Raw genomic sequence first — 13370 nt, forward strand, 5'->3', positions numbered from 1 at the left:
TAGTACCCGAATCTGTCCTCACCTGGAACGGTCTAATATCGTTCCAGCAAACGGGGTCCAGTGAACTTACTGATACAGATGAAAGATCGAACTTTGCGGTCGATTCCGGGGTATTGGGGGGGGGGGGGGGGGGGGGAGACCAGCAGCACCGAGGGATCGAGATTTTCGACAAAATCTACCAACGAGATCTCGTGGTCGACTCTTGCCAAATTCTTCTTCTCCCCTCTTCACCGACGTGGCCACTCGAGAGGCGGGCGTTGCGGAGCAGAGAGAGAGAGGGACAGGGGGGGGGGGATCAATAGGCTCGTATTATAGCGCAGGATTTGCAAGCCGTCGCCGCCAACGGCGGCGGAAACCTTACGTATTCAACAGTGTGAGTCACACTTCCAGGAACGTATCCCACACCCCTCTTTTCTGTCTCTCACCTACGTACAATATGCTGCTGCATCGGCCCATTGTTTCCCACCCTTGCCCAAAAATCAAACGCTCTCTGTGCCCCGGCGTGTGTGTTTCTTCTTCCTTCCCACCTTCTCTCACACTCACAGTCGGGTTTCAACCCTATTTTTTTTCTTCTTCGACCCCCCTCCTCCCCTTCAAACGCAATCACCGTGATTTCCATTTTGATGTTCGTCTCACGGCACTTCCTGTTGGAGTGCCACTAATGACTTCTACGGTAATGGCTTACGTCTCTGTAACTTCATTCGCTTCTCTCTCCATCCATTGAAAAACTGTACTGCGAATTGAGTAGCCTCGTTCTCTCTCTCTCTCTCTCTCTCTCTCTCTCTCTCTCTCTCTCTCTCTCTAGATAAAAGGAGAGAGCACGAAGAAAGAAACGTAGTACAACAATTAATAGAAATAAATTAGTAGTTACGAAGGCTAAGTCTATGTACACAGAAAAAGTCTATAAAGTAGCTACTGGAACTAAATATATGTCATAAATCAATCAATCAATCAATCAATCAATCAATCTCTCTCCCTGTTGCTTCCCTATGAGTAACATCGGCGACCGTCGTAGCGATCCTCCCCACGTATCGCGTCGAAAATCCGTAACTTATTAATCAACCTGTTGGCTCTCGGTGTGTCCCGTTGCCAAGAAAAGTTCGCCTCTCTCTCTCTCTCTCTCTCTCTCTCTCTCTCTCTCTCTCTCTCTCTCTCTCTCTCTCTTGCTCTCGCTCTCGCTCTCTCATTTTCGGGTAATTGGAACGTAATCGTCCGATGAGTTTGGAAGATATAATACGCTCACCGATCACGGTATAGCGGAATGTTTTCGGCCCTGCGAATATAGTCCCTGGCTACATTAATGTGACCACTTGTCTGCATTAAACAAAATCTAACTAACACCAGTTTTCTGAAGCATAATTGCTATTCTTTAATGTAGCACCGTGTCATACGGCTAAATCAGAAAAAAGATTTCTCCAGGGCGAAAGTATTCCCATGACTGAATCGACCAGGAAATTCCCCTGACCTTAATCCTATTGAGAATGTTCGGGAACTCGTGAAACGAGAAAGGTCTAAAGAAAATGTTACAAACAAGACGGTTTTAACAGAAAAAAAGATTTACCAGTTTTTGGTCACATAAAGAGCCGTGGATGTATCCTTGATGGGAACATTTCGAATCTGATTTCCATAGCCGAAAGACGTATTAGCAAGATTAGGGTAATCCCCTTCAAGCAATTCGTAACCATATAGTACGTAAATTTACTGTTGGGCATTGTTTTAACGTGACCCCGCATTCTCAGAAATTTCCTCTCGTATAGCCGCCCAGCGCAGAAAGTCATCAAGAGTATCTACTGTACCCTCACTTTTTCTCTTTGTCTCCGTGTAACTTGTTACAGTCTCTTTCCAGACAAGCGAGCTCAGTTGGACAAGCGGGAGAACTCGTAGTTTTCCTAAGTTCAACGGACTTTGAACGATACCCAAGAGCGATGGCCACAGAGTCGTCGAGTTGGGAAAAAAACGAGCCCCCCCCCCCCTCGACGCGTGGAATAATCATCGAACGTAACCGTGACCTTGGTTCGAAGCTCGAGCCGCTTCCGGAGGAGGTTAATACCCGAAACGCATCGGTAACTCGGGGAAGGCTCCGAGCGTGTCGTGAATGGTTCGTGTTTCTCTACGCTCTTAGGGAACCGGCCACAGCTATTCGAACAATGCCTATTTATTTGCTAGATCGTTATCCTGATTAAAGTTCCAAAACGACTTTTACGGCGTGTAGGTGTACATAGTATAACGATCATCGCGCTGACAGTGGAGGAAAGACATAAGATGGCGGAAGCGGGACGTGTACTCTTTTCGTAATCGGGGGAAGTGGGGGGGGGGGGTTAACACGTAATTGCATAATTAAACGTAAATGCATTGTTCCCGAGAGGGGTCGAAATTAAACCGAAGACGCGTGAGGTAATTCGTTCGTAACACACCGTCCCAGAAATTGGTTCTGCAATCTTGTTCGCAACGTTCAGGGGGAGGAACACCGAGGTGAGAGAATAGTCGCGTAAACGTAACCGTGTGCGTAATATTACAGATATGAATATAGAACATAGAATTCGATTAAGTTCGTTTTTCCTTGGAATTTCTTCTGTCCTCCGATTCGTTATGAGGATACTTCGCTTTCGAGATTCTTCCATCGATTGTGTATAGAGAAAAATTGTCGGGGTAGAGGACTCTAACGTCTAACTCCTATCCAAGGTCAGACGACAAAGACATTCAAATGGAAGAAAACCAATTAGATGACACAAAGACCCAGGACCGAGGAACGATTCCCTCGTTTAGCGTGGTCCTACTACGGTCGGAACCGTGTGGTTATATGCCACGTTTGTCGGTCAATTAGAGTCCAGAACGTAGCACCGGTAACATAGAAGCATACGCTTGTCGGTGAACGTCCGCAGGGGGTCGTCGACCCAAGCCAGCCAGCCAGCCCAGGCCTTACTCGTCGTCGGCTTTAACGTTGCTTTTACCAGGCGCTACACCTTAACTCGTACGCTCTCCCGCTCGTGTCTCCTCTCTTTTCTCCCGTGTGCCCGCGACCTTGATCTGAAATTTTTCAAGCCTGCCCCCCCCCCACGGTCGATTCTCTGGTCAGGTAACAGGAGATGTGTCGTAATCGAGAACCTTTGAGACCAGTTCGGATTACGTTACCCCTGACGGATCTCGGACGACCATCGACTTATAGTCCTTAGTGCACTTTAATCCCTCTCAGAGTCGAGATTGGAGACTTGCCCAGAGTTCCTCGGTAAATGTTCTCTGTCCGCGAGAAAGAGCATTGTTGAATAAATTAAGTCGAGGAACGACGGTGACGTGGATTCGGTAATGGCCTCTCCGCGTTAGCTGAAAATTCGCATGCGATATCGTGTGCCTCCCAGCTGTTCTACGGGACCACCCCGTACTATTTTTGCAGATTCGGTATGATAACGGTCGACGAATGGCTGGAATCCATGTTACTTGGGGGTAAGGATCGATTTTCGACCGCACTGCTGGTCTTCGGTTCTGTGTCGAACGAATATAACCCGGTTCGATCGTAAGACATTCGCTTGAAGAACAATTACAGCAAATCCTCGATGAGTGTTCAAAGACTTCTCGGCACTGAACATTAAACAATTCATACACTAATGGCCATATTACATAAGCCAATGTTACACTTGGGGACTTCTCCTTGTCAGTACCATGGAACCTTCGAACACTCATCGATGATTTACTGTACACGTAAACAGTATGATGACTTCTCAGAAACTTTCAACCGACGTTTCGATTTTTAATAGGAACTGTATTTCTCAGAGATTCTGGGATAAGTGCGGTCCAACACAGTCCTCTTACCAGAAGGCACCCCTGCCTACCCTACTCCGTGGCACAAAGTTCTCCAAGAACAATGTCCTTATTCTTAAGAGGTAACGCAACAGAGGGCTGCTTATCGTCTCGAACTTTTCCTCATTTGTTTTTGATAAAGAAAGATGGTCCTCTGTCGTCGCGTGACACTAGAACGCTGTTCAGTCCAACGGTTCCCATAGACTCATAGACGATACAATTTGTCGTACGAATGAGATTAAACAATTGTTCGCGAAATGTCGTCTCATTCAAGGAGAAGTATTATATTGTTATAAAAATTGGAATTTCCACGTTGAAACGATTAAAAATGACAACGATTCGTTATTCGAAACTCTTTATCTAAATAATGAATTTACCCATCTCTGTCTACATGTTGTACGACAAATCGTATCGTTTATGAGACGTTTAAGTCCATAATCGTAAATCCTTGAATGGGAAAATAATGCCAGGCCGACCGCCTTTCCATTCTAAATACGTTGACGCTAACATACCGATTACACGAACGGTGGCTCCGAATCGGTACCAATTATCGCCACCAATTATCAGCCAACAGAGCTCCACGCAAGAGCCTATAGAAATTAGAGAAATTACAGAAATTCCTTATTCCTTCTGTTCACAGCAATTGTTCCGAAGTCAACCACAGGGTGCCACGCCGCAGCAGTTGCAATTGCTCCAGCAACAACAACAGCAACAACAGCAACAATATCTGGCCGCGTCCCAGGCGCAGCAGCAACAGCAGCAACAACAACAGCAGAATTTTCCAACAGCGCCGTATACCGTGATTAGCGGCCAGGAACCATACGTCGGTGCATTGATCGCCGGTGCACCGCCACCGGTCGTCCCGCAGTATTATGGAGTCGCGCCGTGGGTCTATCCGGCCGGATTGCTGCCGCAGGCGCCTCCACAAGCGGCCGCACCGCCGCCGCCCAGACGACCGCTGACACCATCCTCGGCGGCGGCCGCGGCAGCTGCCGCCCAAGACACCGCAAATAATTTGGCGCAGACCGTAAGCAGGGCTAATTAGTCTGTTTCGTTCGAGCAGGGACCACGTCGAGGCAGGCGCACGTGTTTCGAAATAAATCCTATTGTCGAGCGGCGGACCGCAGCAGCCGTATCTGCCCGTCAGCCGTCGTTTCGATTTTACTAGCCGATACACACGGTTCGCTTCTCGGTCACAAAAACCGTCTCTCTATCTTACACTTCCTACGTTCCCCTCCTCTTCTTAGTCGTGACATCACCGAGCTTGGGTTCCCCCGACGAAGGTCCTCGGTTGTGATTAAATATAAACTGGTTGCGATTTAACGGGCCATTAATGTCTTCGCGATACTCGGGGAAATAGTCGGGAATTCAGACGTTTTGGCCCGACTCCTCGTGGTTTTACTTCCCCTTCTCTCTTGTATGGTTCTATCGCATGGGAAACATAAGGGCTGATGACGATGATAATGATGATGTTTGTTGTTTTTTCCCGTAGGTTCAGGGCCAGTACCAGGTGATACCGGCGTATTACGATCAGAATGGATCAATCGTAATGGGTGGTGTACGTGGACTAAGCTCTGCGGCGACACCGATGAGATTGGTCAGTCCAGCGCCTGTGTTGGTGAATAGAGCCCCGTCGCAGCCGCCACCGGGACCGCCGGCTCCACCGCCGCCGAGTCTCTACTCGCAACCGACTCCCACGTCCCATAGTAACGCCACGCCTGGAGAGTGTTTGGGTAAGACACGGTTTTTGACCGCCTATGGTACGACAGTCGAGAGACTTGTAATTAAACCAGCCCAAGATCATCCGGTCGATGGTTCGTCAGCGTTGGAAATATGTGTGCGTGTGTGTGCTTGACAGTCTCCTTTCCAACATCTGTCCCTGAAGACCAATGAGTACCCCCCCGGACGATTTTGCATCGATACTCTTTGGAGGCGCTTGGGCCTTCCCATTTACGAGCTCCACGACCCCATATACATATTATGTCTGTATGTATGTATATATGTATATATGCATATATGCATGGCACATTGTAATATCGACGAGATATACCTAGTAAATCCGGTGAGGAAACACGAGCTTAATGTTGCAGTGACGTTTTTTGTTTTTGTTATATCCGTATATACATACATACGTAACTGGAGAGCGAACTCTCCTGTTTCCGAGAAAGTAGAGGCGATGGAGGTCCGAAGGAAAAGGAAGATACACGGTGAACCTATCTATCCTTTTTCTTCCTAGTATCCCCCTATTTATACATACTATTCTCTAGTATATTTGTGTGTAGAGGGGGTGTAGACACCCACCTTCTTTCTCGGACCGGCCCCAATCCCAAGGTTCTCTCTCCAATGAGTGGTAGAGCTCAATGACGTACATACATACATACGTGTATTACACGCCATGTATTAATCTCGTGACTAAAAAACAAGAGATACTAGAAAAATTGACGAAAAAGAGTACAGTAAATCCTCGATGAGTATTCGAAGTCATCTTTCCAAATATTTCATAAACTAATGGTCATATGCGTGTCCTTTTGTTAGTGCCGAGAAGCCGTCGAACACTCATCGAGAAATTACCGTAACATGTTTCGCATCGATGTCAATACCAGAAGGCGTGTGAGAGTGTTGTGTAATATTGCGTCGGAGGAGCGGTGTATCTCCGTTAGGCTTGATAGACGGTGTACGGTTGGTAAGGTTACGGCAGGATTAATCGATAACTAAGAGCGTGTGTGGGTTGCGGACTTTCGGTGCAGGTCTGGCGGCATGCAGTGCAGCAGCGGTGGTTGCACAGGCCCAAGCGGTCGCGGTGCAGCAGGCCCAACAGCAGGGATCAGGACTGGCCGCTGGTCTAGCGGCCCTGGGATACGGCGGCTCCCCACTTGGGGCACTGGGCTCGCCCGCTCAGCTTCAGAGCACAGGTACAGATACCCCAACCCTAGCCAACAAGACGAATCTTTGAAAGAGGAAAGCCCTGCTTCGGTGATAGGCATAACTTAATGGCGTGTCATCGATACTGTTTTGTACATAATCCGGACTTACACATGTTTGCATACTTTTGCGAGATAGCTTGTCTTTTCTACTACCGTGTGCATCGACACACACATTGTACATCCTCCTGCCAGTGGTGTCTTTCGTGTAGTAACAGTGTTTCCCAACCTAATAGTAATGCAAGTTCTGAAAAAGTTCAACATTAATATGTAGCTGCTACAAATAAAAGGGGCACATAAATAAAACTGTTGCTGAGATGACGAATGTCAATGATTTGTTAATTTTATCCCCCAAGGTATTCAAATTGTCTCTCAGAACCGAAGATAACTATGCGTGCACCCTCGGTGTCCATTTCGATTCGTGGCTTCTTGTTTGTTCACAGGTCTAGGTCTCGGGGCTTCTTCAACCGCGCGAAGAGATTCCTTCGACAGGAACACGTCCGCCTTCAGCCCCAGCTTGGAGTACAGTCGTGCAAAGTGGCCGCAGAGTTATGGTGCCCTTGGTAATAATCCTCGTCAGGAACTTCTTTTTCCCTTTGGTATTTTAGTTGGCGGAGATTTGAATGATCCGTGATCCGTGATCCGTGATCCGTGATTCGTAGGTACTGTAACAGCGTCACCTAGCCCGTTAGGATTGTCCTTAACGCCACCACCATCTTTGGGAGGATCTTTGGGCGGACTGGTCGGCGGAGCTAATCGAGTGTCCGCCGCTCCAGGGGCTGAGGCCAAGTTCCGTGCTAGTGCGGTACCAGCATTAACGGCTAACGGAGTTTTCGGCTCCAGCAGCTCCCTATTCCCGACCCTGGTCGGCAAACCTGGCCGCGGTGGCACCACCAGTATCGGGGACAAGAACGCTGGTGGACGATCACGTTTGCTCGAAGACTTCAGAAATAACCGGTTCGTATATTCGTCCAGCTACCTAATGAAAACGAGCACGACGATCTTCGTGTATCAGGTTGCCCGTGCGTAGCTGGCGTTATTCTCATTGGTGTTCTTTCTGTTTCAGATTCCCGAATCTTCAACTGCGCGATCTGGTCAATCACATAGTTGAATTCAGCCAAGATCAGCACGGTTCCCGTTTCATTCAGCAGAAATTGGAGCGTGCCTCGGCTAACGAGAAGCAGCTTGTGTTCCAAGAAATCCTCACCTCCGCTTACTCATTGATGACAGACGTCTTTGGAAATTACGTTATTCAAAAGTTCTTTGAGTTTGGCACGCCTGAACAGAAATCCACCCTCGCTCAAAAGGTGACTACCATTCTATAATTTCTATCTATTTATCCTGTCGCGTATCGAAACATCGAGTGAGAAAATGATGATTGATTGCGTGTCAACTGACATTAGTATCGCTGATCGAGTACATATACACAAAACTGAATTGACGCGTCGGATACGTTTCATTAAACCCGTGGGGTCTCGCTGTTTCTCACTGTCTCCTGTATTTCGTTTAGGTTCGAGGACACGTGCTGCCCTTGGCACTGCAGATGTACGGCTGTAGAGTGATTCAGAAGGCTCTTGAATCGATCGGGGCGGAACAGCAGCAGGAGATAGTCCGAGAGCTGGACGGACACGTTCTGAAGTGCGTGAAAGATCAAAATGGAAATCACGTGGTGCAAAAGTGCATCGAATGCGTTGAACCACGAGCGTTGCAGTTCGTGATCGGCGCGTTCGCCGGCCAAGTCTATTCGTTGAGCACTCATCCGTACGGGTGCAGAGTGATCCAACGTATTCTCGAGCATTGCACTCCTGAACAAACTCAGGGTATACTTCAAGAGCTGCACGCCGCCACTGATCAACTAATTCAAGATCAGTATGGTAATTACGTTATCCAGCATGTACTTGGTGAGTCACATTTTTCATCGTAACCAAAAACTATTTTCGAATCGTATGTCGTCCGGTAAGAAAATACCTTCACCCGTGTACGTCTGTTTTAAAGAACACGGAAAACCGGAGGACAAAGCGCAATTGATCAGCAGCGTCAGGGGTAAAGTACTTACCCTCTCGCAACACAAGTTCGCGAGCAACGTTGTTGAAAAGTGTGTAACCCACGCCACGAGACAAGAGCGTGCTGTGCTGATTGAAGAAGTATGCGGCTTCAACGACAAGTAAGTTTACATTTCCATATATACAACGAGGTCTGATGATGCTCGTTTGTCGTTGTTGGCCCGTCGTTAATTTCAACCCAGTTTCTCGCCGGGTGCGCATATTGCTAGGTTACGTAAAGTCGGAAATGTTCGTGTGACTAATGTCTCTCTGTACATGTTACGAAACAGCGCATTGAACGTTATGATGAAAGATCAGTATGCCAACTACGTGGTTCAAAAGATGATCGATGTAGCAGAGCCGGCACAACGCAAAGTATTAATGCACAAGATCCGGCCACATCTAGGCAGCTTGCGCAAGTACACCTACGGCAAGCACATCATTGTCAAGCTCGAGAAGTTCTTCATGAAGACCGCGTCCGCGATGGGAGTCGCAACGCCGGCTGGTGCTTCGAGCGGCGGGGGTGATCTTGGTCCCATCGGACCGCCTGCTTCTGCTGCTGGCCCAGTCTCGACGCCAGCTCAGCAGCCAACGCAGGTTCTATAAAGCGTACATTTTCAGAAAAGTAACAACTGCTCGGAGATCTTCGTACGTTTAAGGCAATACGTACCAAGGCCCACATAAATATTTATTGCAACGTATCTATCGCCATTTTAATTCATAATGGACGAGAGAGAAAAAACGAGAACACATTTCCGCGTACCGTGCTCGTCTGGTTGCCCCTTCTCCCGAAACTGTCGAGATGGAAAGAGAGTACCGATCCGAGAGAAGACAAAGAAAAACGAAAGAATTAACCAATGATGATTTTCTTATTTTTGCACAAAAAAAAAAAAAGAAACTATAAGACGAGAGAATCCAGACAGAATTTTATACAGTTCGACGGAGATCGGACGACCGAAGATCACGGCGCTAGGATAAAAAGAAAAAACTTCAACATCGTCAAATGTCTGTCAGGAAGAGATCAATTTTTGTAGGGTACCGTTAGAGGTGCAGTACATTTTTTTCTATTTATAATCGAACGTGCTGCCGAATAATATATTCGTAGCGGAGTGACACGTCGAAAATGTCGCGCGAAAGTTGCACCGATAACGTGTATCTTTGAGAACCGAGTTTCTTCGAAACAGTTGGACAAGCATCGAGCTTGGAATCGTAAATCGCGAAAGAAACTGCAGTGCTGAAATGGCTGTATGTCTAATCACCGCTCGTTTTAAACGAATCAGTTTGACGTAATTTCGATACACGGCACGAACATACGTTCCGACAATTTTCTAAGAAACTACTATTCTCCACCCCCTCCCCCTCGTTTCGGGTTGAACCGTTCTTTAACGAACACAGAAGTTGTAAACGATCCTTTTTAAAACTCAGCACTCTTTTAAGGGAGCATATAAAGCTCTGTCCTCTGGCAAACACTTAAACAGAACAAGCAAAGAAACAAAAAAATACGTAGAAAACCGCAAAAAGAAGAGAAAGAACAGCAGGACGAATCGCGGGGAGTAGCCGTTTCACGGCTATCCTCGCGGGTTCGTAGAACTCAGTAAACAGCAGATGATTCGAAGTGGTGAAAAAAATTGTGTTTAGACAGCTAGGATAGATCTTAGAGCTGCATGCATTTATATCGAGTTGTAACGTGAGTGCGATGGCCGTAAATATACCATGCACGAGACGTTTTGGTCGTGAGTGTACCGTGCCGCATCTTTGCACGCTGAAAGTAGTATTATATCCTCGCGTGCGGTACACGTCCGACCAACGAATCGGTATCGGTTCAGATTCGATAGATGGTTAGGAGCTACAGATACGTTGATTACAATCTAGCATAGCGTTTGACATGGGAATGAAGCTGAGTAACTCAGACCTGACCGCTGATCTGCCGCCATTCGTTATTCTCGTTTCACGTTTATAGAAAAAAGAATAACGTTCAAAAACGAACCGACATAATACACACGCACGCGCGCGCGTGTATTTATTCTCGATGGATAGAATTTAGCTGAAGCGATGAAAGGAACGGAAAAAAAAAATGAAACGGAAAAGATAGATGACAGAAACAAAACAATGAGGAGAGACATCAAGTCGTCAACACGGTTCTCCTTTGTTCGTCTTACGTTCGTCGCCTTCGAGCGGGGAGCATTTTTTTTCTACTCTATTAAAAAATCCTTTTTACATCCCCCTTCCCATTTCGATCCCCCCGCCCTCTCGCCCTAATCCTACCCCTTACCACCCCCTCCCTGCCTTGCCCTCGTCCCTGAGATCCTTGAATTTTGTAAATTGTGATATAAATAAATAACAAATGTGTATAGGTACGACGTGACAAACCCTATCGTGAGGAACCGTAAATTCAATGAATAATTTTATTTTTCACGGGAATTCTCCCCTTTTTAACGGGCTTTGTGAATATCGTGTATTATAATAATTACTAATTATATTAAATTTAAATATGATTTACATTCTAATGCTGCTGACCCTCGATCACAACATAAGTTACATCTCCCTTTCTCCTGCCGGTTGTCTCAATTTTTTTATAGAATGGTTTCGACATCCACCTCCCCCCTATCAATCCCCTACCCCTCTTCATACATACATTTTTCCAGTTGTAATATATAAACATGTTTAACAAAGGAGACGCTCCAGAGGAAAGAAATCGTTTATATTTCGGATTCATCCAATTCACAACTCCCACAACCCTCCACTCTCCAAGCCCACCAATCCATACAACACTCAGCCCCCCCCCCCCTTTATTTAAAACTAATCGCAGCCGCCGCAACCGCGGTGATTTTTGAACGTAACCGAGACCCATTGTACATTGTATAAATGCTAACGCGTTCTTTATCAAACAAAAAGAAACACGAAGAAAAGGGTCAAGAAATTAATAGTGCACCCCTCAAATACGTGTGTATCTATATCTCTTTTCGCGCCACATTGTAATCCTTCCAGTTTTTAAACGTTCACGCATGTCAGCAGACACACGAAATAATGTGTACACATCGAGCGTTTTCAATTTGTATATTTAAATGCCGATCACACACCCATGTATCAAGACGGTTGGAAAAGAACAGAACGCCTCTCAGCTGTCTTTCAAATGGAATCCGATTATCTTTCCTTTTGTTTTTCTCTCTCTCTACGTCTACGTTGTCCTTTTTTCTTCGTCCGAGTAAGTATGCGAATATTGTAAGGCAACGAGAGGCGAGAATACCGGCGAGATGCACATCGCGGCAAAAACAAACCAACAGATCCTCGCGGTTCTCTCCTCGCTGCTATCCTCGTCTCTCGCCGCCTCACTATAATCGCAGCGTAACGTACATGTTCCACTTTCGTCGTGCGCTTCGAATCCCTTACTCACAATTCGCTTTCGCGAAATAGCTTCGTTGATAGTGCATGCGTCGTTGATCGTTTTTTTTTCCCTCAAACGATTCCACGTTCCTAGTTTAACGTTCAATGGTTGTGTAGTAGTGTTTTCAGCGTGCTTCATCGTAGAGCATTTTTCTTCTTTTTTTAGCGACGTGTTTAGTTACGCGCGTGCAATTTCATTCATTCGAGATGCGCACCAACCCCGTCCAGGTGTACACGCCGAGGAGTACGAAGTAAATACGATTGCGTTCTGTAGAACTTCTTTGGGAGAGTTTCTCCAAACGTTTAGGACACTGATGATCGAACACGGAGCCACGAGACGTAACGTAAAACAATGTGTTTCATCTGAATCGCTTCACAGGGTGTAACGTAAATAAACGTGTGCGTGTGTACATAGAATTACTCCTCGAGGAATGGAGTCCCTTGGCAATTGTACAATACGAGAAGATGAGAACAAAATCTCTCGGTTTTCACAATTCATACACCGATCCGACCCCGTTACCACGCCAGGCGACCCCTTCTCCCCTCCGTTTCTATACACATCCGAGAAGAGTTCCTTGCGTTCTCGTGTCCCGAGGATAGGTGATATTGCTAAGATCGAGTTGTAATCTTAAACCGTTGTACAATGTGTAATATTTCGTTAAATACTTAGGTGTTAAATATTTGTAGAATTCTAAAAGGAGGAGATAGAAACCGTAATGGTGAAACGGGGGGAGGGGGGGGGCGACAAGAGAAGAGAAAACAAGAAATAAAGCCGCCTAAGCGAACTCTCGAGGCCCCGTGTCGCGATTTTCGGCAGAAAAAAGGGAGGAAAGAAACGAAATTACGGAAAGAGAAACTATAGACAGGAATAAAGAAACAAAAGACACAAACGAACGAAGAGAAAGCAAAATAGCCGCTTTTTTTGTAAGATATTGTAAATAACGATTTATTAACGAAAATTGACAAATTCTGAGGTACCCTTTTCCTCTTTCTTCTTCGCGTGCGGGGATCACTGGCCTCTGTTGCCGGTGACGCAACCGATTCACGAATGACAGAAACAAACGAAAAATAAAGAAAAGAAAGGAAAAGGAAATTGTTTCGAAAGGGAAGCGCGCGAAACGGCAGTGTATTCATCGGGTTTTTCAATCAATGGTTGTTCTGTTTGATTTTGTCTATCTTTTTATTTTTATTTTTTTCACATTTATTTTGCTCGATCCGCTCTCCCGGT

General features: G+C 46.3%; 1 protein-coding gene across 2 annotated transcripts in view; it reads left to right on the forward strand.

The window, feature by feature from the left end:
* Positions 1 to 10685, forward strand: part of LOC107193603 (maternal protein pumilio) — a 78728-nt gene extending 68043 nt beyond the window's left edge. For both annotated transcript variants that reach the window (XM_015583081.1, XM_015583082.1), the window contains 9 exons: positions 4436 to 4822; positions 5288 to 5528; positions 6543 to 6707; positions 7160 to 7279; positions 7379 to 7673; positions 7783 to 8023; positions 8227 to 8617; positions 8712 to 8880; positions 9049 to 10685. In XM_015583081.1, the coding sequence (XP_015438567.1) occupies positions 4436 to 4822; positions 5288 to 5528; positions 6543 to 6707; positions 7160 to 7279; positions 7379 to 7673; positions 7783 to 8023; positions 8227 to 8617; positions 8712 to 8880; positions 9049 to 9364 (2325 nt within the window). In that variant the 3' untranslated portion in view covers positions 9365 to 10685. The remainder of the gene's footprint in view (positions 1 to 4435; positions 4823 to 5287; positions 5529 to 6542; positions 6708 to 7159; positions 7280 to 7378; positions 7674 to 7782; positions 8024 to 8226; positions 8618 to 8711; positions 8881 to 9048) is intronic.
* Positions 10686 to 13370: the final 2685 nt, after the last annotated feature.

Source organism: Dufourea novaeangliae, unplaced genomic scaffold, assembly GCF_001272555.1.
Source record: "Dufourea novaeangliae isolate 0120121106 unplaced genomic scaffold, ASM127255v1 scaffold6, whole genome shotgun sequence".
Classification (NCBI taxonomy): Eukaryota; Metazoa; Arthropoda; class Insecta; order Hymenoptera; family Halictidae; genus Dufourea; species Dufourea novaeangliae.